The 24386-nt window shown below is 41.0% G+C and overlaps 1 protein-coding gene across 1 annotated transcript in view; it reads left to right on the forward strand.

The window, feature by feature from the left end:
* ric1 (RIC1 homolog, RAB6A GEF complex partner 1) overlaps positions 1-24386 on the forward strand; it is a 218438-nt gene that overhangs the window by 188988 nt on the left and 5064 nt on the right. Inside the window, exons 20-25 of the mRNA XM_043715245.2 lie at positions 2631-2789; positions 3772-3908; positions 5043-5332; positions 12157-12345; positions 19435-19612; positions 20049-20237. Of these exons, the coding sequence (XP_043571180.2) occupies positions 2631-2789; positions 3772-3908; positions 5043-5332; positions 12157-12345; positions 19435-19612; positions 20049-20237 (1142 nt within the window). The remainder of the gene's footprint in view (positions 1-2630; positions 2790-3771; positions 3909-5042; positions 5333-12156; positions 12346-19434; positions 19613-20048; positions 20238-24386) is intronic.

Genomic DNA, 24386 nt, shown 5'->3' on the forward strand with positions numbered 1-24386 from the left:
AGATTGCCCCTTGATCCCTAGTAGATATGATTATTTCCCTGGTTATGCTCTTCCCTTTTATATCCTTATAGATTATCTTGGGATTCTCCCTAATCTTGCCTGCCAGTGTTTTCTCAAGCCCCCTTTGCTCTTTTAATTGCTTTCTTATGTTTCTCCCCTGTACTTTCTGCACTCTACTAAAGCTCCAATGATTTGCTTGCTTTACTCTTGTAAAAACCCCTCTTTGCCTTCTCATCCAGTCCTGAATAGTCCTGGACATCTATGGTTCTCTGGACTTGTTGTTCCTATATTTCACCTCGAAGAGAATGTGTTGGGCCTGTACTCTCGCAATTCCAGGTAAGTGCCCTCACATTTCTGCTGTAGATTTACCCAAAAATAGCTTTTCCCATATGTTGAAATAAAAACATCTCCTAAATACATTTTGAGACACCTGTCCCTCTGAATTCTTTACACAATGGCTGTCCTAATTAATGTTGGGCTTGTTGTAATTACCCTATTATTAGTTTTACACACCTCAGGAACTTGTCTTCATATTTGCTTCCTTGTTGCCTGCTGACTGTTTAATGATCTATAATACAGTCAGTTCTTCCATGTTCTTGTGCAACCCCGTGTTATAAGAAAATCGCATGCTAGTAGCACCATTTAAACTAATGGGAGTGGAATCGCTTTGTAATCAATACTCGTTTTAAAAGTTTGTGCTTTAGAAGTAGTCTCCAAACCGTCAATCATGGTATAGCGAATTCATATTAACAAAATGCACATTATAGCAGAATGATCTGTATGCTTCTAGTAGCGTGAGTGTCCCCTTTTTATTCCTAAGCTCTATCCACAAAGCCTCATTTGAAGACACTTCCAAGATGTTGTCCCTCCTTGTTATAGTAATTGCCTCCTTAATTCACAGTGCAACACCATCACTTCTTTTACACACTCTCTTTCCCACCTGAAAATCCGATACCACGAAGTGTTAAGTTGCCAGTCCTTCCCCTCCCTCAACCACATCTCTGTGATGAAAACCACATCGCAATTCCACATGTCAATCCATGCTTTTAAGTTATTTGTCTTAGTAGTAATTCTCATACCATTAGGGAACCATCTAGCATCGTCTTATTCCCTTGAACCTCAATATGGCTGAATTCTGTTTGCCTTGATTCCTTTACTAAAGTATGCTGTGTCCGTATTATACTAACACTGTTCCCTCCCCTTCCTGATCCAGTTTACGTTCTTCCAAACAGCACTAACAGACCCACTGACAAGCATGTTGGTCCAATTCTAATTCAAGTATAGGCAATCTTACTTTTATAGGTATTTGTGACAGCTTCTCTTCTGTACCTGAATTAGGATCATATCAAATGGCCTGCTCCTGTTTTGACATTTTGGTTTGAATACTGTTTCAGGTACTAATGTCTCATGCTTTAACATGTTTGAATACACCTGGGTTTAACACACAAGCCCTCTGGCAAGGAAGTGGAAGAAACTGTTAACACTGAATAAATGGAAATATCATCTCGAAAGAAACTGCATTTTTCTCTTGCAAAGGTGAAAATAGGTGTCAAGTTGTGCGAATTAACACTATCCAGGAGAAAGCAGCCTACTTGATTAACACCCCATTCACCAAGGTTCACTCCTACCGCCACCAGTTACAGCAATATGTTCTGTCGACAAGATGCACTCCATTGTTTCATCGATACTCTCAAAACCTTCCAAATCTGCAACCACTACAATCTGTAAGGATAAGGGCAATAGTCCAAGTCACTCATCATCCCAACTTAGATATAATTTGCTGTTCTTTCAGTGTTGTGTCAAAATCTTGGTGCTCACTGACAGTTGGGAGGAGAACTGCCAAGCCAATGACATCTGCACACTGCCCAGAAAATAGTTATCTTAAAAGGTACCTTAATTGATCCGTAACCTGTAAAGCAGACTTCCCAAGAAGAAGACAGGAATTCAGAGAAAACTGAAAGCGGCATGAATTTGAGATCAGAAGTATTGTTTTGTAAATCTTAATTGGGAGTTTTATCGGACTAGTATTATAGAAGGGAAGGTAAAAGATAGGTTAGAGGAAGGAGTTGTAAATAGTTGTTAGTTAATTAAGAATATGTTATACTTTAAGAAATAAATTTAAGTTTTACTTTAACCAGTTGTTGCCCTATGGAATTTTCACAGATTATGCTTAGGATAAATCTTTTCTGTGTTGCAGGTTTTAAATTAAGCAGGCGAGTTTATCCCATGTCGTAACAAAAGTGACATAGCACACCACCTCAAGTGTGATTAGAGATGGGCAATAAATGCTGGCACAACCAATTAAGCTCATAATTCAAACTCTCTTTCTTTGCTTAGCATGCCCGCACTGTAGCTTTATCCTTGCAGTGCTATGACCTCCTGTTTTTTGCAGCACTTTGAATTTTTAATGGATTAGACTAAGAACTATGTTTTAATGAAACATATTCAACCAAAATATAGAGGCTTTTTTCTGGAACTATGCCTCAATATGCAGTTTTATAGTCCAAATGAGGCTAATTGATAATTAGCCTCATTGTATTATGTGAAGGCCCTACAAACATAAGGTGGAATAAAATCTACTGGAAAGTTGAGCTTGATTGAATTTTCTTAAACTTTTTTTCTTCTGATAGAACATGGAGGTCCCTGCGGTCAGTAGACAGCACGCCACACTGCTTTTCAGCACAGCTCTGGAACACGGAAAGTGGGATCTTTGCCGTCATATGATCCGTTTCTTGAAAGCCATTGGTGCAGGAGAATTGGAGACCCCTCCACCAACTCCAACCCATCAGGTACATACTAAATGACTCATCGTTCAGTGCACATCAGTACAAATTATTGTTTTTCCATTATGCTGCCAGCAGTCATCATTATTCACTGCATCTTACTCAATCTTTACGAAAGTTGTCCATTCAATGCTGTCTTGTGATTGAGTCAACTTTGCAACAGCCAGGGAAGCGGCGATGGTGTAGCAATAATGTCACTGGATGAGTGACACAAAGACACAAGAGGTATATGGTGCACCATGGCAGCTGATAGAAGTTAAATCCAAATAATGCATTTGAAATTCAAAGCTAGTCTCAGGAAGCCTGACTATGATTATTGATTGATATGAGAGCTCGTATGTTTCACTGTTCTCTAAGGAAAATCTGATCTTACCCCAGTCAAGCATGTACCAGACTCCAGAGGCACAGCATTTAGCTCCTGCTTTTGCATTGCACTGGTGAATTCAGGCTCTAATAGTGGAACACCCGTTAAGTCAACTGCCCAACTACAGCATAAATTTTGTAGATATGCATGATACAAATGAGAAAGTAACTGCATCTAATCCTCACATTGTATTTGGTGTGTTTGTGGTAACCAATGCAAAAAGTGAATCAGATTTGAATATCAAGATATTTTTAAATTCCAGTGTAAATTCTTTGCTGGCTCAATGTTGTTACAGATTTAACTTTTTCTTTGGATAATTTCAAAAGAATTAGCTGGTCAAAGACTTCAGCATATCTTTGAAACAGCTACCTGAGCTGTCTAGTGTTGTGTGTCGTCTTTTGCTCCTCACTTCAGTCCTCTTACACATTACATAAATGGCAATTTTACATTAACTCTCCACTCCCAATTTGCAGTAGTTGACTTGAGTAAAAGATTTCCCTCTGGATCCTTCCCAGTGTATATTAAATAAGGTCTATTTTGAATTGTTTCCATTCGTTATAAAAGATAATATGCTGCTTACATATTGTTGAAATCTAAGTATTATGCTTTCTTATTATATTTCAGGAACCCAGTTCAACTGGTGGTTTTGAGTTCTTCAAACATAGAAGCATCAGTTTTTCACAGTCAGTGGAAGGCCTCAGTGCTAGTAAATTTAATCTGCAGAAGACATTAAGCATGCCTTCAGGGCCCTCTGCCAAAAGGTAATCCCACTATTTGATCTTCCTAACATGATTCTTGTTCTAAACAGATAATGTGCATAAATTATTGTTTGTTTAACTTTGCTTTTATGAAGTTTAAGTTCGATTGGCCTAGCAGGTGCAAACAAAAAGGAAAGATTCAGTATATTTTGTGAAGTGGCAAAAGGTTAATTGAAAGAATTAACCTGATGCCTCTTTCTCCCCCTTACTCTATACAAAGGAGAAACCAGGTAAGCTTGGGTGTTCTGATCCACATTTTATAATGCACAGAATGGAAATATTACTAAATATTTGCAATATAAGTGTTATAAATCTTTTTAAAAATCTTTTAAAAATTAGTGTTTTAGTATGAACATTTGCAATCTTTTGGTACAGGTGTTCTCTGCATAAACCTATTCTAGCTATGCACAAATTTGCATTTGTCCATACTGCAGCATTTTTGTTTCAAATGTTGCTGTTAAAATACACAGCCCAGCATTTAAGAATATTAATCTGTTATGTTCACCAGGGAATGAGGTAAAGTTGCTGTAGTCCTATGGGACTAAATATCTGTCCCCTCGTTAGAAAGAACTGACTTGATGTTTAACCTGAGGGTCACCACACTTCAGGCAAGGGGAGAGGTTGAGAAGGAGAGCCTTTCGTGGTAACCTCAGCCAGTGTGGGCACTGAACGCTCTCTGTTGTTATTACTCTACAATACAAACCAGCCAGCCAACTGAGCTAACCAGACACCACAGAATACATTCTAAAGCTAAATCACACTGTTAAGCTTCCTGCCTGTTGTGCACTACTTCCTGCACCTAGTCCTGTGCCTACCCAGTTCTCTCAGTACACAAGAACAGTGCAAGTTGATTCAGTTCTGTCCCTCTTTCACTCTCCATGCACGTACTAATGAAGCACCTGCTTGGCAATGCCATTGCAATCCACCAGAGATCAAGAACTCAAGCTTAGTGAATTGCAAATGTGAACTTTCTTATCCTGTTCACGTTAGATATAATAATAAAACTGCCGAATGTACCATTATGCATTCAGTTTTGAAAGAAATGGTAAAGTTTTCAAAGTGCTCACTCATTCTTTAGTGTTGATTTTTAGAAACAAAAATATTTGAATGGAGTGTAATTCTGTGTTTTGTTTTCAGGTGGAGTAAAGATGTTGACAATGCTGAGAATATGTATATAGATGAGATGCTTTGGCGTCATGCACGAAGACTGCTGGAAGAGATGAGACTAAAAGATCTCAGCAGCTTTGCTGCACAGTTGGGATTTGAGCTTATTGGCTGGCTCAGCAAAGAAAGAACTCGGGCAGCTCGAGTTGAGGATTTTGTTAAGGCTTTAAAAAGACTACATAATGACTTTCTTTGGCCAGTTCCTGTTATTCCTTCCAGCTGTTTAGTAAATTCACCATTCAAAAATGGCAAATATAAAACAGGTAATAGGGAAATGTTTAAATATTCAATTTTTTTCATTTTAACATCTCTAAAACTCATTTCAAGATTATGTATTAGAGAAACAATAAAGTAGTATTAACTATCTGGTTTCCTTCTTAAAGGCAGAGTCAAATTTTCAATCCAGAGATAGCAGTCTGGCATCGAGGGATCTCTAAAAGGTTATGGTTAGGGTATTGGCAATGTACTGTCCATCCTTCTCTAAGACCTGTGAATGGAAACCATCAGGTCTTGAGGATTTTTCACTCCTCAGTTCCACTAGTTTCCCTACTATCAATGATTTTCTTAAGCTAATGTTGTTTAGACCTAGTCCCTCATCCTATTTTAATTTCTTTGCAACTTCTAGTAAGCTATCCTTTTCTGCAGTGAATACTGAAGCAAAATAATTGTTCAACATGTCTGCAATTTCCCAATGGTCATTGACGATATCTTCACTCTAAGCCTGCAATGGGTCAATAGTACTCTTAACCAGCCATTTTTGCTTTATGTAATTATAAAAGCTCCTCTAATAGTCTTTTGTGTCCCTTATAAGTTTCCTTTCATAATTCTTGGAAGCCACTCTTATAAGCCACTGTGTGGCCCTTTGTTAGTCTTAGTATTTGCCCTAACCTGTGGGGTTTGATGTATGTTTTTGCATTTTTATAGGCCCTTTCTGTCAGTTTTAACTGTCCCTAATCATCTCAAATATCCATGGAAGTGTTATTGTAAGGTGAAGCTTTTCCTTCCCATGGGTGCAAACTGCTTCTGAATAGCATTAAATGTTTCTTTCAGCACTTTCCACTGTTCCTCGGTTGTTTTACCTAAACCCAGAATTCTAGTATTTGATCTTTGCTTATCTTTTATAAATGCTACATAAAACTCAATCATGTTGTGATCACTATTTGACAAATGCTCACAAACAGCTAGATAACTAATTAAATCAGGCTCATTGCTCATTACAAATCCAGTATTGTCGCATTCAAGCCACTTTGCTGTAGAAAACACCCTCAGAACATCTAGAAGTTCACAACCTTTCTGGCAGATGTTCTCCTTTCCCAGTGTGTGTGTGTTAAGATGAAAATTCCCTATTAAAACAACTCTTCCTTTGTTGCATAATTGCCTAATTTCAGCATTTATACAATTATATATGAAACCTATTGTTATGACACGAGGGTTTAAACCCCCCCCGTAACTTAAACCAGCAACAGAGGAATCTGTTAAAATTCGAGAGGCAAGAAAGTATTCCCAAAAATCATTATATAAAGTAAAAATTACCTACTTTATTTTTTAAGGTCTAACAGACAATAAATACTCAACAACCATTTACAACTCCTTCCTCTAACCTATCTTTTGCTTTCCCTTCTAAAATACTACTCCAATAAAACCGCAAGTAAGATTTACAGAAAAATTAATACTTCAAAACCAGCCAGCTGTCAAAACTTCTCTTGGTATCTTCCTCTGTAGAGTTGTTCTCCAGGTCGGTGTCTATGTTTTTTTCCTGTGCAAACTCCTCTGGACAGGTACCTTTCAGAAAGTTCTTACTAGCAGCCTATATCTGTTGGTCTTTTGGCAGTTCTCCTCACGGTTCAAATTTTACCGATCTTATACCCCAAAACATCGGATTGTGTCATTTGGCTTTTAGTATTGTTAATATACTAAATTCACACTTGATCAGAGTTTGGTATTTTTTAGGGGGTTGTAATTTAAACTGGCCGCATTCGAGTTTGTTTTTGTATCCAGGCAACCAACTACTCGAGCTGCTGGGCCACATGTTCCATTGTAAATTCTCCAGCATTCTGTGTGCCTCTCTAAGTCCTTCACTCTCTTAAAGGTACAGTGCTTATCTACATCTTCACAACACTGTTGTATTTTAGTTCCTTTACAATTGCTCAGATCCACTCGTATGGTTTCCACTAGGTACTTTCCCATCATTACATCTTCCCTTACCAGAGAAATGATTCTGTTTCTAATCAGTAATGCTACTTCACTCTCTCTGCTGATTTCTCTGTCCCTCCTGTAAACCTACCTGCTTTGTTTAGTTCCCTCCTAACCATCCTGCAGCCATGTCTCTAATAGCAACTGTATCGTAGTTTCCAATTTCAATCTGTGCCTGCAGCTCATTTAATTTATTAAGTATATTAAGTAGGGAAGTCATACTGCAACTTTACAAGGTGCTGGTGAAACTATATCTGGAGTGCTGCGAGCAGTTTTGGTCCCCTTATTTAAGTAAAGATATCATTTCATCGGAGGAAGTTCAGAAAAGATCTGTGGTATGGGGGGATAGTCTTATGGGCGAACAGGTTAGGACTGACTCAAGTTTAGAAAAAGTGAGAAGTGATATCATTGAAAAATACAGGCTTCTCAAGGGACTAGACAAGGTAAATGCTGAGAGGATGTTGCTCCTCATGGAAGAGTCTAGGACAAGAGGGCATAGTCTCAGAATAAAAGGGTGCCAATTTAAGACTGAGATGAGAAGGAATTTCTTCTGGGGTTGAGTGTCTTTGGAGCAGAATCCTTGTGTACATTTAATGCTGAGCTAGATTCTTGATCAGTAGGGGAATCGAGCATTATGGGAAAAGGTCAGGAAATTGGATTAAGGAATGTTGGAAGAGATATGATCCTGTTGCATAACCAAGGGGCTACTCCTATTTATATTTTTTATGGTCTGTGCATTTGCTGACATAGAAAGCAGAAAAGTGATTCCAAGTGACAGACAGACTAATAATGTACAATAACTTATATTTGTGTAGCACCATTAACAAAGTCCCAAAGTACTTGATAGTTCTGTGAAGTAAATGTAGTACTCAGCCACATGAGGCTTTAATAGGGTTGATGTACAAAACTTGGTCAAAGATGTAGCTTTTAATATGCTTAAAGGTAGAGTTTTTTTTCAATGTGTTCTTTGGATGTGAGCATCACGGGCAATGCCAGCATTTATTTCCCTATTTGTCATTAAGCAAATAGTCATAATGTGTCAACCTAAGCTGCTGCTGCTGTTCACTTGGCATATTGTCCAGGAGATAGGCCCAGTGTTTTGACCTGACAACAATGACAGAACTATGACAGAATTTTGTGTCATTGGAGGTGTGATTACAGATAGTGATTTTCTCAGGAGTCTCTTGTTTTGGCCTTTTAGCTGGCAGCAGTAATGAATTGGAAATTGCCACTGAAGGAGCATTATGAAGTTGCTGCAGTACCTCTCACCGAGAATATGCACTGCCTCCACTGTAAGCTGACGTTGGAGGCAGTGAACGATATAAGTGGTGGATGGTTTGCCGATCAACAGGCTGTTTTGTTCTACATGTTGTCAACTTGCTCGATTTGTTTTTCAAGCTGTACTTAGCCAGGAAATTGAAAAGTACTCCTGATTTTGTGTCTAGTAGATGATAGTCATGATAGTCATGATTTGGTTGGTGGGGAGTTGTTGTAGAGTCATGTGGCATGGAAATGGACCCTTCAGTCCAACTAGTCCATGCTGACCATCTTCCAAGCTAAACTAGTACGACCTGCCTGTGTTTGGCCCATATCCCTCAACCTTTTCCTGTTCATGTACTTACCCAAATGATTTTTAAACATTGTAACTATACCTGTATCCACTACTTCCTCTAGCAGTTCATTCAACCACTAACCACTCTGTTTAAAAAAAAGTTGCCCTCCTGTCCTTTTTAAATCTTTCTCCTCTCACCTTAAAATATGCCCTCTAGTTTTGAACTCACTCACCTTATGGAAAAGACCTTTGCTATTCACCTTTATCTATGCCCTTCATGATTTTATAAACCTCAGTGAGAGTAGAAACAGAGATGGACTGTACACGTGACACTTCTGCTTGAAGAATTTGCTAAGTTTCAGCTTTGTCTTTTGAACTAATATGCTGGATTCTCCAATCATTAGATTACTTACAGTGTGGAAACAGGCCCTTCGGCCCAACAAGTCCACACCGACCCGCCGAAGCGCAACCCACCCAGACCCATTCCCCTACGTTTACCCCTGCCCCTAACTCTACGGGCAATTTAGCATGGCTAATTCATCTAACCTGCACATTTTATTTTTGGACTCTGGGAGGAAACCGGAGCACCCGGAGGAAACCTACGCAGACACGGGGAGAATGTGCAAACTCCACACAGTCAGTCGCCTGAGGCGGGAATTGAACCCCGGTCTCTGGCGCTGTGAGGCAGATGATTTATAGCACATCACCCAAATGTGTTCACAGCATTTTTCACTAGAAGTGGGAGGGCTGTAGAGATTTGATCAGATCTGTTGGTTGTGAAATTGTTTAATTCTTCCTATTGCATTTTTTTTCAACTGTTTGGCAGGTTCGTTGACCTGTATTGTCAATTCAGCATGCCGACGTCCCGGTTTTAGGTATCCTGCTACAATAGCCTCCTACACTCATTGTTGAATTAGAGTTGATATCTGACTTGATGGTAATGGTATGTGGGCTTAGAAGTTGTGATTGTTAGCAGTTCTGATTGTGATGACAAATTGCTGAGTCTGGAGGAACATGAATTTGTTCTTAGGCAAAATGGTTGGTGGTAATTGGCAGGAGGTTTTCATGCTTGTGTTTAACCTGATGCCTTGAAACTTCATGGAGATCTGGAGTCAATGTTGAGGACTCCTAGGACCTCTCCATCATAATTCCGTTGCCTGTTGTACAGGATTTACCCAGTCATGGTAATAGAAGACACTGGTATATCGGCCTCAACAGTATGGTTCTTCGAGTATGACTCAAACTGTTGCGTGACTTGACTGTAGGTCACCCTCTCAATTTTGGCACAAAATCCCAAATGCTATTGAGCATGATTTTTCAGGGTTGAGTGGTTAGGGGTGTGCCTTTGCCATTTTCGTTGCTCAGTTTGATGCTGGATCATCTGTCCAGTTATCATAGTAGTGTTTTGATGTGAAAGATGACAGTTCCACCCATCATGCCAACACCGCTCATTAAATGAGCATCATTACCTGGTGCCAATCTCTTACTTTTTTACTCATACCACTGCATGCTACATTTGTCCAAAGCATCTAATACCCTCTTAATACCGCAATTAAATCTGCTTCCACCACACTTTTCAAGCAGTGCATTCCATTGCCTAACTACTCAGTGAAAATGTTTTCCTTACTTCACTCTTTAAATTTGTGCTGTATTGTATTTGTTCCATTGAGTGGGAGCAGTCTCTGTTAATCTACCCTCTTCAGCCCACCACTGGTTTTGAAATGTTCTATCGATTTCCTCTTAGCTGTTTTCTGTCCAAGGAGAACAGAACCAGTTTCTTCAATCTGTCCTCATAACTGAAATTCCTCATCCTGAAATCATTCTTGAAAACTGCCTCTGCATACTCACTAATGTGTTCACATCTTTCCTATAAAGTGGAACTCAGAACTGTACATAATAAGTCATATTTTTGTATCAAACCAGTGCAGAAAATCTATGTGACTTGCTAGCTCATTTGAGAGGGAAGTTAAGTGAACCATTTTGCTGTGGGCCTAGTCACATGTGTAGGTCAGACTGGGTAACATGAGTAGATTAATGGGACATTAGTGAAGCATGTCGGTTTTATGACAATCCGTTCAATTCACAAGTACTGTTAATGAAACCAGGATTTTATTCCAGATTTATTAAAGCGTTGAATTTAAGTTTCCCCAGCTACCTTGACGATTAGAACTAATTGGTGTTTCTGCAGCATTAATCCGATGCTCTACGTTAGTAGTCCGATAAAATTGCCACTGTGATACCATTGAGAGGCAGTGAAGTTAGGGAGGGAATTCCAGAGTTTAACTGGGGCAGGTGGGACCTAAGCAATATAATGTATTTTAATGAACTAGCACCTTAATGTCCGGAGTTCAAATTCCACCCTGCAACGTATTGGCTGTTGCTAATAAAAATGGTCATGAAAGCTTATGATTATCTAATTAAAATCAAAGTGCTTTGCTGATATCCTAGCCAATCACATGATTATAGTCAAAATACAGAATTAAACCTTATTGCCCCAGCAAAAACTGGATCATGACAAAGCACGTAGGACTAATTGATTTGTACATTTAGAGATGGCACAGGCAAATGATTCTTATTCTAAGCCGCTCTGTTATCACTCATCCTTGGTAACTTGAATAATTGAGAGGTATCAATCACAGTACATGACAGCAAGCCATTTGTTCTTTGTTGAGATACCTTGAAGTGTTAGAAGCAAATACTGCAAATTTACTTTTAATTTGATTTTTGTGTAAACAGAATATGGGTGATGTTGGTGAGGACCCATTTCTTGCCTATTCCTGTTTTCCTTAAGAAGCTCATGTTGGGCAGTGTTCATGAACTATTGCACTTTCTTTGGTAATGTTACTCCCACAATGATATTGAAGAGGAGGTTCTGGAATATTAACTAGTGAGAAGGAAATGTTGAAGATCAGATGGTGTGATACTTAATATTTCCTCAAAATTTGTTGCAGTGGTGCAACAAATGGAAGTTATGTGGCTGGTAAACTTTAAGTCCTTGCTTTCAGGATCTGTTCCTGTGATGATACCTTGTGAATGATTTTGCAAAAAAGACACGAATGCTAATGTGCGAGGAACACTTATTTTTTCCTCAGTATTCTGTATTAACTAGGGAAAAAAGACCAAATTATAATAGCCACATAAAAAGCCAATAAGGTTCCTTGGAAAATGTAAAATATCATAATGTGTGCACCTTGATGTATTGTGATATTGAGCAGTTGTAAATTACATTAAGGTTGATAGTCGGTATCTTGATTCAAAGGAGAAGCAAATATTTGAAGTTATATGCGTAAAACAAAATTAACTAGTGAGCACCAATAGGATCTTTGTTTTAACTTTCTGCAGTTGGAGAACAGTTTCTTAACTCTCAGTCAACTGAGACTTTTGTAACCAGTGATTTGGAGAGTGGAGTCATAAATGCACATGCTGGCCACATCTGTCTTAGCCTTAATACTGCACACACGCAAACAGATTCTGGCTCATTGCAAGGACCTCAGACGCAAGATGCAATTCTGTCACCATTACTTTCAAAAGGTAAGTAAGCATTTCTTACTATGAAAATATGAATTAAATAGTCAGAAAAGCACAGCCAAATGTAGGTATTAAGTCTGTCTGTATTTGTGTTGTCCTTTTTGAATTTGCTAAGTCAATTTTTAATCAAAGTAGAAGGATAATTTATACCAAATCATAACACATTTAACAAGTTACAGACTTAGTGGAGTCTAAGTGAGACAAGAAATGCAATTAAAATGTATTAGCTTACTTTATTGACTAGAGGTAGAAATACATGTGGTGCTGGTAAAACACAGCAGGCAAGGCAGCATCCGATGAGCAGGAGAATCGACGTTTCGGCCATAAGCTCTTCTTCAGGAATGAGGCTGGTGTGCCAAACGGGCTGAGATAAAAGGTAGGGGAGAGGGAATTTGGGGGAGGGGCGCTGGGAATACGATAGGTGGAAGGAGGTGAGGGTGAGGATGATAGGCTGGAGAGGGGGTGGGGCGGAGAGGTCGGGAAGAAGATTGCAGGTCAAGAGGGGGGTGCTGAATCCGGGGGTTGGGACTGAGATAAGGTGGGGGGAGGGGAAATGAGGAAGCTGGAGAAATCTACATTCATCCCATGTGGTTGGAGGGTTCCTAGGTGGAAGATGAGGTGCTCTTCCTCCAGGCGACGTGTGGCCAGGGTCTGGCGATGGAGGAGGCCAAGGACCTGCATGTCCTTGGCGGAGTGGGAGGGGGAGTTAAAGTGTTCAGCCACGGGGTGGTTGGGTTGATTGGTGCGGGTGTCCCAGAGGTGTTCCCTGAAACATTCCGCAAGTAGGCGGCCTGTCTCCCCAATGTAGAGGAGACCACACCTGGTGCAGCGGATACTGTAAATGATGTGTGTGGAGGTGCAGGTGAATTTGTGACGGATATGGAAGGATCCATTGGGGCCTTGGAGGGAGGAGGTGTGGGCACAAGTTTTGCACTTCTTGCAGTTGCAGGGGAAGGTGCCGGGAGTGGAGGTTGGGTTGGTGGGGGATGTGGACTTGACGAGGGAGTCGTGGAGGGAGTGGTCTCTCCGGAATGCTGATAGGGGTGGGGAGGGAAATATATCCCTGGTGGTGGGGTCTGTTTGAAGGTGGCGGAGATGATGGAGGATGATACGATATATCCGGAGGTTAGTGGGGTGGAAGGTGAGGACCAGTGGGGTTCTGTCCTGGTGGTGATTGGAGGGGCGGGGCTCAAGGGCGGAGGTGCAGGAAGTGGAGGAGATGCTGTGTTTTTCCAGCACCACACTTTTCAACTCTGGTCTCCAGCATCTGCAGTCCTCACTTTCTCCTAGAGGTAGAAATATGGCAAAGGTAACTGACTATATGATGAGCCTCATAGAAAAACAAAGGAATAGAGAACACTAGATTTCTGAAATGAATCATCAAATGCTAAATGCTCTGCAGTTCTGGCAGCATTTATGGTGAGAGAAAGAGTTAATATTTCAGGTTGATTGACCTTGCATCAGAATTTAAAACATTAGAACATAGAACATTACAACACAGCACATGCCCTTCATCCCTCGATGTTGCACCGACCTGTGAAACCAATCTAAAGCCCACCTAACCTACACTGTTCCATTATCATCCATATGTTTATCCAATGACCATATAAATGCCCTTCATTTTGGCGAGTCCACTATTGTTGCAGGCAAGATGTTCCACGCCCTTAATCTGAGTAAAGAAGCTACCTCTGACATCTGTTAATATCTATCACCCCTCGATTTAAAGCTATGTCCCATCATGCTAGCTATCACCATCCGAGGAAAAAGGCTCTCACTGTCCATCCTATCGAATCCTCTGATCATCTTGTGTGTCTTTATTAAGTTACCTCTTAACTTTCTCTCTAACAAAAACAGCCTCAAATCCCTCAGTCTTTCCTCATAAGACCTTCCTTCCATACCAGGCAACTTCCTGGTACATCTCCTCTGCACTTTTTATAAAGCTTCCACATCTCTCCTATATTGCGGCGACCAGAACTGTATGTAATACTGCAAGTGCAGCCGCATTAGAGTTTTATACAGCTGCAACATGACCTCAAGTGCGAAACTCAATTTTTCTACCGATAAAAGCTAACACACCATATGCCTTAACAACATTATCAACCTGGGTGGCAACTTCCAGGGATGTATGCACATGGACACAGATCTCTGTGCTTATCCACACTACCAAGAATCTTACCATTAACCCAGTACTCTGTATTCCTGTTACTCCTTCCAAAGTGAATCACCTCATACTTTTCCGCATTAAACTCCATTTGCCACCTCTCAGCCCAGCTTGCAGCTTACCTATGTCCCTCTGTCACCTGCAACATCTTTCTGCACTGTCCACAACTCCATCAACTTTAGTGTCATCAGCAAATTTACAAGCCTATCCTTCTACGCCCTCATCCAGGTCATTTATAAAAATGACAAAAAACAGTGACCTCAAAACAGATCCTTGCATTACACCACTAGTAATGGAAGTCCAGGATGAACATTTCCCATCAGCCATCACCCTTTGTCATCTTACAGTTAGCCAATTTCTGATCCAAACCGCTAAATCACCCTCAACCCCATGCCTCTGTATTTTCTGCAGTAGCTTACCCTGAGGAACTTTATCAAACGCTTTACTGAAATCCATATGCACCACCTGAACTGCTTTATCCTCATCCACCTGTTTGGTCACCTTCTCAAAGAACTCAGTAAGGTTTGTGAGGCACAAACTACCTTTCACAAAACCATGTTGACTATTCCTAATCAAATTATATCTTCCAATCTCTTATAATCCTTTCCAAAACTTTGCCCACAACAGATGTAAGGCTCACTGGTCTACAGTTACCGGGGTTGTCTCTACTCCCCTTCTTGAACAACGGGACAACATTTGCTATCCTCCAGTCTTCTGGCACTATTCCTATAGACAATGATGACATAAAGATCAAAGCCAAAGGCTCTGCAATCTCCTCCCTAGCTTCCCAGAAAATCCTAGGATAAATCCCATCCAGCCCAGGGGACTTAACTATTTTTACACTTTCCATAATTGCTAACATCTCCTCCTTATGAACCTCAAACCCATCTAGTCTAATAGCCTGTATCTCAGTATCCTCCTCGACAGTGTCTTTTTCCTGTGTGAATGCTGACAAAAAATATTAATTTCGAGCCCTTCCTATCTCTTCAGACTCCAAGCACAACTTCCCACTACTCTCCTTGACTGGCCCTGATCTTACTCTAGTCGCTCTTTTATTCCTGATGAAGGGCTTTTGCCCGAAACATTGATTTTGCTGCTCGTCAGATGCTGCCTCAATTGCTGTGCTCTTCCAGCACCACTGATCCAGAAGCTCTTTTATTCCTGGCATACCTATAGAAAGCTTTAGGGTTTTTGTTGATCTTACCTGCCAAAGACTTCTTATGTCCCCTCCTGGCTCCTCTTAGCTCTCTCTTTAGGTCCTTCCTGGCTAACTTGTAACTCTCAAGCACCCTAACTGAGCCTTCACATCTCATCTTTACATAAGCCTCCTTCCTCTTGTCAAGATTCAACTTCTTTCGTAAACCACAGTTCCTTCGCTTGACCACTTCCTCCCTACCTGACAGGTACATACTTATCAAGGACATGCAGTAGCTGTTCTTTGAACAAACTCTACATTTCAATTGTACCCATCCTATGCATTCTAAATGTCACCTAGTCACATCATAATTTCCTTTCCTCCAGCAGTAACTCTTGCCCTGCGGCCTATACCTATCCCTTTCCATCGCTAAAGTAAACATAACCGAATTGTCACTATTAACGCACCTCTCTTACTCCACAGTGCTTCCAGATTGTTGAGCACTTAATAGATTTAAAGCTTTAATTTTGTGTTATGCCTGTTGTACTTGTAACATATGAGATGTACCTTGCAACTTATCAAAAATATTTGATGATCTGAGATATAAAAACATGTTTGTATCTTTTCTGTTTGCTGATGAAATATCAGTTGACTGAATATGGAAACTTTATTGCCTTTACAGTGCTTCTGCTAAATGTTGGCTGTCTTTTGAATTATTTAATATGTACTGCACAGTGGTTTCAGGATTTGAAGGGAAGGTATTTTTGATATGTAAAGCCTCTTTTTAGAAAATTCAAACTACTGGGAGTGCATTGATCCCATACTGTTGCTAAAACACAGTTTCAAAAGATTAGATACTCTCTTCAGAATTATATCATATGATTAGTTTTTGAGCACATTGAGGTCGAGGAACCACAAAGAGATAGGAGTTTAGTTCCCTTTGTCCCACCTAACTGTAGTGATCTTATAGCTAAATTTCATTCCTGTTGAATTCTTTTTGGAGAAATAATATTTTCTGTGTCTGATTTTTGCTTGCATTCTCAGAATATTTTTTCTGCTGTGCATTTTCTGAACATTAAGGGCCAATTATCTGGACTCTGCCCTCACTAGCTTGCCCTTTGACACAGTGGGCTGAATTTTCTTCTGTAGGAATTCCCTGGCTGTTCTGTTTGGCTTATAATACTCCTATAATACTCTGTTTGGCACTCCTATAATAGTAGTGTTGTCCCAGTCAAATTCATGTTGCTTGTCATCTGCGTGTGTGGCTGCTAGGGATAGCTGGTCGTGTCGTTTCATGGCTAGTTGGTGTTCATGGATGCAGATCGTTAGCTGTCTTCCTGTTTGTCCTATGTAGTGTTTTGTATAGTCCTTGCATGGGATTTTGTGCACTACATATGAAACGACACGACCAGCTATCCCTAGTAGCCACACACGCAGATGACAAGCAACATGAATTCGACTGGGACAACACTACTATTATAGGACAAGCCAAACAGAGAACAGCCAGGGAATTCCTAGAGGCATGGCACTCATCCACAGATTCAATCAATAAGCACATCGATCTGGACCCAATATACCGACCACTGCAGCAGACAGCTGGAACTGACAACCGGAAGCAGCAGATTCAAACCACTACAAATGCCAGAGGAAAGATCACAGAAGCGCTTCACAGGAGGCTCCCAAGCACTGAGGATGTCACCTAGACAGGGGACAAAACGTCTGCAACACAAATTCCCAGCTCGGCGAACAGAACCACAACAACGAGCACCCGAGCTACAAATCTTCTCACAAACTTTGAATCTATTATTTCTATTACAGACATCTATTACAAGCTGACCAACTCCCACAGCTGCCTAGACTACACCTCCTCCTACCCTATCTCCTGTAAAAACGCCATCCCTTATTCCCAATTCCTCTACCTTCGTTGCATCTGTTCCCAGGATGACCAAATCCACCTCAGAAAGTCCCAGATGGCCACCTCCTTCCATGGTCGCAACGTCCCTTCCCACATGTTTGATGATGCCCTCCACTGCAAATCCTCTACTTCATGCACCACTGCCCTTGATCTCCACCTGTCCCAACGTGACAAGGACAGAACCCCCCAATTCTCACCTTCCACCCCACCAACCTCCACATACATCGCATCATCCTCCACCACTTCCACCACCTCCAAACATACCCCACCACCAAAGATACATTTCCCTTCCCACCCCTATCAGCTTTCCGGAGAGACCATTCCCTCTGCGATTCCCTGGACAGGTCCACGCTCTCCCTCCCCACCATCCCACACCCCACTCCTGGCACCTTCCCCTGCCACCACAGGAAGTGCAAAACCTGCGCCCACACCACTCCCTTCACCTCCGTCCAAGGCCCCAATGGATCCTTCCACATCTGTCAGAAAGTTTATCTGTACCTCTACCAATGTCATCTACTGCATCCATTGCACCCGGTGTGGTCTCCTCTACACCGGGGACACAGCACGCCTTCTTGCAGATCATTTCAGAAACATCTCTGGGACACCCGCATCCACCAACCCCACCGCCCCACTCCGTCAAGGACATGCAGGTCCTGGGCCATCTCCACTGCCAAATGGTTACCACCTGACACCTGTAGGAAGAACACCTCATATTCCACCTTGGGACCCTGCAACCACATGGGATAAATGTGGATTTCAATAGCTTCCTCATTTCCTTTCCCCCCCCCCAACATAATCCCAGTCCCAAACCTTCAACTCAACACCGCCCTCCTGAAATGTCCATCACTCCCCCTCTGACCTATCACCTTCTCCCTCACCTTCATCCACCTATCGCTTTCTCAGCAACTTACCCCCCATCACCACACACCTCCCATTTATCTCTTAGTTCCTCTCCGCCCGCCCACAGGCCTCGTTCCTGATGACGATCTTATGCCCGAAATGTCAATTCTCCTGCTCCTCCGATGTTGCCTGACCTACTGTGCTTTCCCAGCAACACATTCTTGATTCTGATCTCCAGCATCTGCAGTTCTCACTTTCTCCTAGAATACTGAGAGGCCTGGACAGAATGGATATGGTGAAGATGTTTCCACGAGTAAGAGAGATGAGGACCAGAGGGCACAGTGTTGAGGCAAAGGTGTAATTATTTTAAGAACTGAGATGAGGAAATCTTTCAGGCAGAACTAAGGAATTTATTGCCACAAAAGACTGTGAAGGCCAAGTCATTGACAGTAATTAAGACAGAGGTAAATAGTTTCTTGACTTTTTTAAGGGATCAAGAGTTACTGGGAGAAGGCAGGAGAATGGAACTGAGAAACATATCAGCCATGTTCAAACGATGGAGCAGACTCAATGAGCTGAGTGGCTTAATTATGTTCCTCTATCTTCTGGAATGTCCATGTATTCTCAAGAATAACACCCACTATTTTTGTATTTTTAGTGAGAGGTAAATCTTTGCACTTGGTTAAGTTCAGGAAATGCTTGTGATGTGGAATTTAAATTTCGTTAGCTATTGAGGCAGACCTTAACTAATTCTATTTCATAATGGAAGTCCTACCTGGAGTGTGCATGGACCCAAATAAAATTTTTATATATATATTCCTCACTTATTGTTCCTATGCCAACTTTTCCATGATTTAGTCATTAGATCTTCCTGTGACAGCTAAGAGAACAAGGGAACTTGAAACTTCTTTCTCATGTTTTATATTTGCTCTGTAACTGTTCTTATTAACATCTGTAGATGTGGCAAATAATATGAAAAACTTAATGAATGTCGTCAAACTTTCTTGATCAGTTAAATGATTTGTTTTGTTTGACTTTTAGGTGATGAATGCAGTATCGGATCAGCGACTGATCTTACAGAAACCAGTTCTATGGTCGATGGTGACTGGACTATGGTGGATGAAGGTTTTTCTGCACTCAGTCTAACACAGTCTGATTTGGAATATATATCAATGGAGTTGGCCAACAAAGGCCCTCGCAAGTCACAGGTTCAGTTAAGGTAACTAACAGTAATTGTATTTTGTTTTATAAATCCAAATCCACTGGTTCGAAGAGCATTTCTAAAACTCCATGCGAAAACAGGTACTTTCACTTGCGTAGGTATAATAAATTAAAGGGTGAAGCATTCCAGGCAGTTTTCTCAATCAAGAGTAGCCAAACAAAATTTTTCAGGGTTACAGGAATTCAAGAATTCTTCCTAAAGCGATGAATAATATTAGTTTGAAGACTGTGGGAATAACAAGGCGATTTAATATTCTTAAATATGTTCAAGATTATATTTATGGCTAAAATTTTTAAATGTATTTTGGAGTAATAAAAAATTGGCAGAAATGAATGTTTAAAAATTATGCAGTCCCAAAGTTAGAAGTTTTGGAGGCTCACTTCCTACAGTTACCTGTGTTGCCCCTCTCTGACTGGACTGTTTGTTCTTTCAGGTATCTGATGCACATTTTTATGGAAGCTGGCTGTTTGGAGTGGTGTATGATTATAGCCCTTATTCTTCGAGATTCCGCTGTGATCTGTCAGATAATCAGTTCAGTCCAACACTCTGAAGTTCCCACGGACATTTTGCAGGGTATAAAAAGTGGGATGCTAGCTGTGGATGGATGGGCTTTAGCAGATTGGTAAGTGAAGTGCAGTAAGCCTAGCATAGCTTATTCGTAACTGCAATTAAGGTTTTCAAAGAATAAAATGATTTCAAGTGATGCTTCTGCTTCTATTAGTTTTAACTTGCTGCACCAAAATTAGAACCTTGATGAAGTCAAATGCAACATATTTGGTTTGGGCAGCCGTAAAGTACAGTAATCAGATGGGGAAGTCTTGCTATAACTGTACACAGCATTGGCGAGACAATATCTAGAGTACTGCATACAATTTTGGCTGCATTGGAGAACTGTGTTCACTAAATTGATTCCTTACCAGGAAAGGCTCAACAGACTGGACTGTGTAGCCATTACAATTTAAAAGATGCAAAAGTGATCTTATTGAAGTTTTTAAGATACCAGGAGCACTTAAGAGTTCCTGTTGAGAATGTGTGTTTGTTTGGTGAGGGAGACGAAAATGGCTGGAGGAGGGGTGAGGGGTGTGGGGCGTGGGGCACAGTTTCAAAGTGAACGATTTCCCAGCAAAAGTAATAGAGTTTTAGAGTTTTACAGTACAGAGAAAAGGTCTTTTGGCCCTCCATGTCTGCCACAGTCATCAAGCATTCTAATTTGATGTTCCAACATTTGACCCACAACCTGTAAGCTGTGACATTTCAAGTGCTCATCTAAATATTTCTGGAAACTCTTCAGGGTTTCTGCATTTTTGGCAGTGAGTTTCAGATACCTGCCATCCTCTGGATGAAAGCGTTTCCTTAATCCCTCTAAAATTCCTGCTCCAGACCTTGAAATTGTCCCCTAACTTTTGACTCCTCTACTAAGGGGAAAAATTTCTCCTAATCATCCTTCATGTGATGTACGCCACATTCCACTCTCCCCTCAGTTTTTTCTGTTCTAAGGAAAATATTCACAGCATATCTAATCTCTCTTCATAGGCGAATTATATTCGCCAAAATCTCTAACCTAATCATCTGATATATCCTCCATTCTCCTGTTATTGTCAAGTCAGGTGATCGACCCTGCTTCAATAAAGAGTGCAGGAGGACATGCCAGGTGCAGCACCAGGCATAACTAAAAGTGAGGTGTTAACCTAATGAAGCTACAACATAGGGTTACTTGTATGCCAATCAGAAGGCACAGCATGCACAAACAGGGATAAATGATCCCACAGTCAATGAATCAGAAGCTAACAAGGTCTAAGCTCTGTAGACCTACCACATCCAGTTGTGGTGGTAGACAAATAAATAATTCCTCCGGAGAGAGATTTCCACGAGTAGCCCCATTTTTAATGGTGGTGCAGCCCATCACATCATTGCAGAAGGTCAGGCTGAAGCATTTGAAGCAGTCTTCATCCAGAAGTGCCAAGTGCATAATCCATCTTGGCTTCCTGTGGAGGTCAACAGCATCTCACATACCAGCCTTAAGAAAAATTGGTTTACTCCATGTGAAATCAAAGAATTTCTGAAGACATAAAATACTGCATGGGCAATGGGCCCAGACAAAATTCTGCCAATAATACTTCTGTCGCAGGAATTTGTGATACCCCTGCCAAACTATTCCTGGGCATCTGCAATGCTAGCAGTGTGGAAAATTGTGCTTTACACCAAGCAAAGCAAATCCTAGCTGGCCAGTTACTGCCCTGTCTGTCTGCTTTTCATCAGTAAACTGATGGAAGGGGCCATCTTAAATACTGTCAAGCAATAATTTGCTCATTTCTGCCAGGGCCACTTACCTCTTGATCTCATTACAACCTTGGTTCAAACATAGGCAAAAGAGGAATCTTCAGAGGTGTGCTGAGAGTGACTGTCCTTGACATCAAGATAGCATTTGACCAGTAATGGCACTAAGGATCTCTAGCAAAACTGGAATCAATGAGACTTGGGTAAATTCTCCATTAGTTGAAGACTTGCCTGTTAAAAAGGAAGCTGATTGTAGTTGTTGCAGGTCAACCCTCTCAACCCCATGGCACCTTTACAGGATCTCTTCAGGGTAGTGTCCTGGGCCCAACTATTCCCAGCTGCTTCTTTAAATAGTTACATTCCATCATGACAAAAATGGAGATGTTTGATGATTGCATAGTGATCACCAGTCACTATTCCTCATATCCACGTGCAGCAAGACCTAAAGCAGCATCCAGGCTTGGCTTGAACTCCGCAAAGATATTTGCAACTTAAATGTCAGGCAATGGTGATAGGCCATTGCTATATCCCCAACTATCAGATTTCTGGGGGGTTACTCATGCAAAAATTGAATTGGACCATCTAATTACTGTGACTATGAAACAGGTCAGAGGTTAGGACTTCTAAAAGCAAATAAATTGCCTCTTGTGTCCTAATGCCTGTTCATCATCTAAAAGGCACAATTCAGGAGAATTATGGAGTACTCCCCACTTGGCTGAATGGATACAACCTTAATAATGTTCAGTGTGTTTGATTAGCTTTAACAACTGTACACCTAATCACCTTTAACAGTCACTTCTTCACTATTTGACCTGTGAAGCAGTTTGTGCTACTTACAAGATCCACTGCACAAGCTCACCTCGGCTATTTGAGCAGCACCTTCCAAAATCACAATGTCTGCTGCTTGGAAGGTCAAGGACAACAGTTGAATGTAGCACCACCACCTACAGGTTCTCCTTTAAATCTTATACAATCCTTATTGGGAAGTACGTTGCCATTCTTTCACTGTCCTTGGGTCAAAATCCTGGAATTCCATTCTTAACAGCAGTGTTAGGATGTCCCTAAACTCCATGGACTGTAGTGGGGTTCAAGAAGACATCTGACCACCACCACCACCAGGGATTTTCAGGATATGCAATAAACGTCAGCCAAGCCAACGATACCCGCACCCTATCAAACTATAGGTGTAATGAGCCGAAAAATGGGCATTCTGTGCTGAGTCATTCTGTATGATTCTGTCAAACATATACCTTAGTAATCGAAATATACTACTAATTGTTACCTCCACATTCCGATTTAAAAATTGCATTCATGAAATATAATCAATTTGTTTCTATCGATCTGTTTTAATGAGCTTCATGTTGAGAATGTAAAAGGTTTTATGGTGCAATGGGTCGCATTTCAGCATCTGACCCAGCAGCTCCTGTTTAGAGTCTTGCTCTAGAGGACTTGATGGCCAGGCAAAGTGCATTCATAATGTTGTTAAACGAGCCACATATCAACCTATAAATCTTCAAATTTAACTGCGTAAGTGGTAGCCAATGAACCAGGAGAATCTCCGAGCTGGCTGTGCCTGATGTGGAGTAGGAGAAAGTGAGGTCTGCAGATGCTGGAGATCAGAGCTGGAAATGTGTTGCTGGAAAAGCGCAGCAGGTCAGGCAGCATCCAGGGAACAGGAGAATCGACGTTTCGGGCATAAGCCCTTCTTCAGCCCTCCTGAAGAAGGGCTTATGCCCGAAACGTCGATTCTCCTGTTCCCTGGATGCTGCCTGACCTGATGTGGAGTAGCAAATCTCAACCTCTGGTGACAGGCTAGTAACAGTCAGGAAAAACTAGCCATGGAAACAGAAGTATGCACATGCTTTGTCTGCCTCATGTCAATAGATACTTGAAGTCCTCTATTTTGAGAGAGTTAAAAAAACAATATTCTTATTGCACCAGAATTGCATTAAAAATCCATCTTTTAAAATTAAGTAGAGGTTTCAATTTTTCTGTAGTTCAGAATATCTTCAAAAATAAGTAACTAGAGAGAACAGTTTCCAGGTTAACAAGCGGACCCCAGAGGTCTTCAGTGTTCTGACAGTCTGGAGTCAGGTGAACAATGAGCATACTGGGCCAGATATGTCAGGAGTGGCAAACTCTGCCACTTTGACCCTTCTCTTTACAAAAGGAGAGAGCTCTATTTCTGATCAGCGATTCCAATTGAGGCTCCTTCAGAAATGATTCTTATAGTTCCCTTGTAGTGGCCTGCTGTAGGTGTGGTGTGTGAGGCAAGTATAGGGTCAGTTGAATAGATACTCAGAAGTTAGAGTACATTTAGTTTCTCAGGAAAAGTTAGAATATTATTTAATTTCATCAAAACTCTACAAATTCTCCAATTTTTAAATGGAGTCTTTAAGGTTCCAGGCATGAACGAATCATGCACAACAGCATTCTTTAAGAGAAAATCTGATCAATATGTTAAATTCTGAGGCAAGGTTTATAATTAAATTAA

Source organism: Chiloscyllium plagiosum, unplaced genomic scaffold (genome assembly GCF_037043375.1).
Source record: "Chiloscyllium plagiosum isolate Xiang-an unplaced genomic scaffold, Cpla_swu_hap1 HiC_scaffold_2, whole genome shotgun sequence".
Classification (NCBI taxonomy): Eukaryota; Metazoa; Chordata; class Chondrichthyes; order Orectolobiformes; family Hemiscylliidae; genus Chiloscyllium; species Chiloscyllium plagiosum.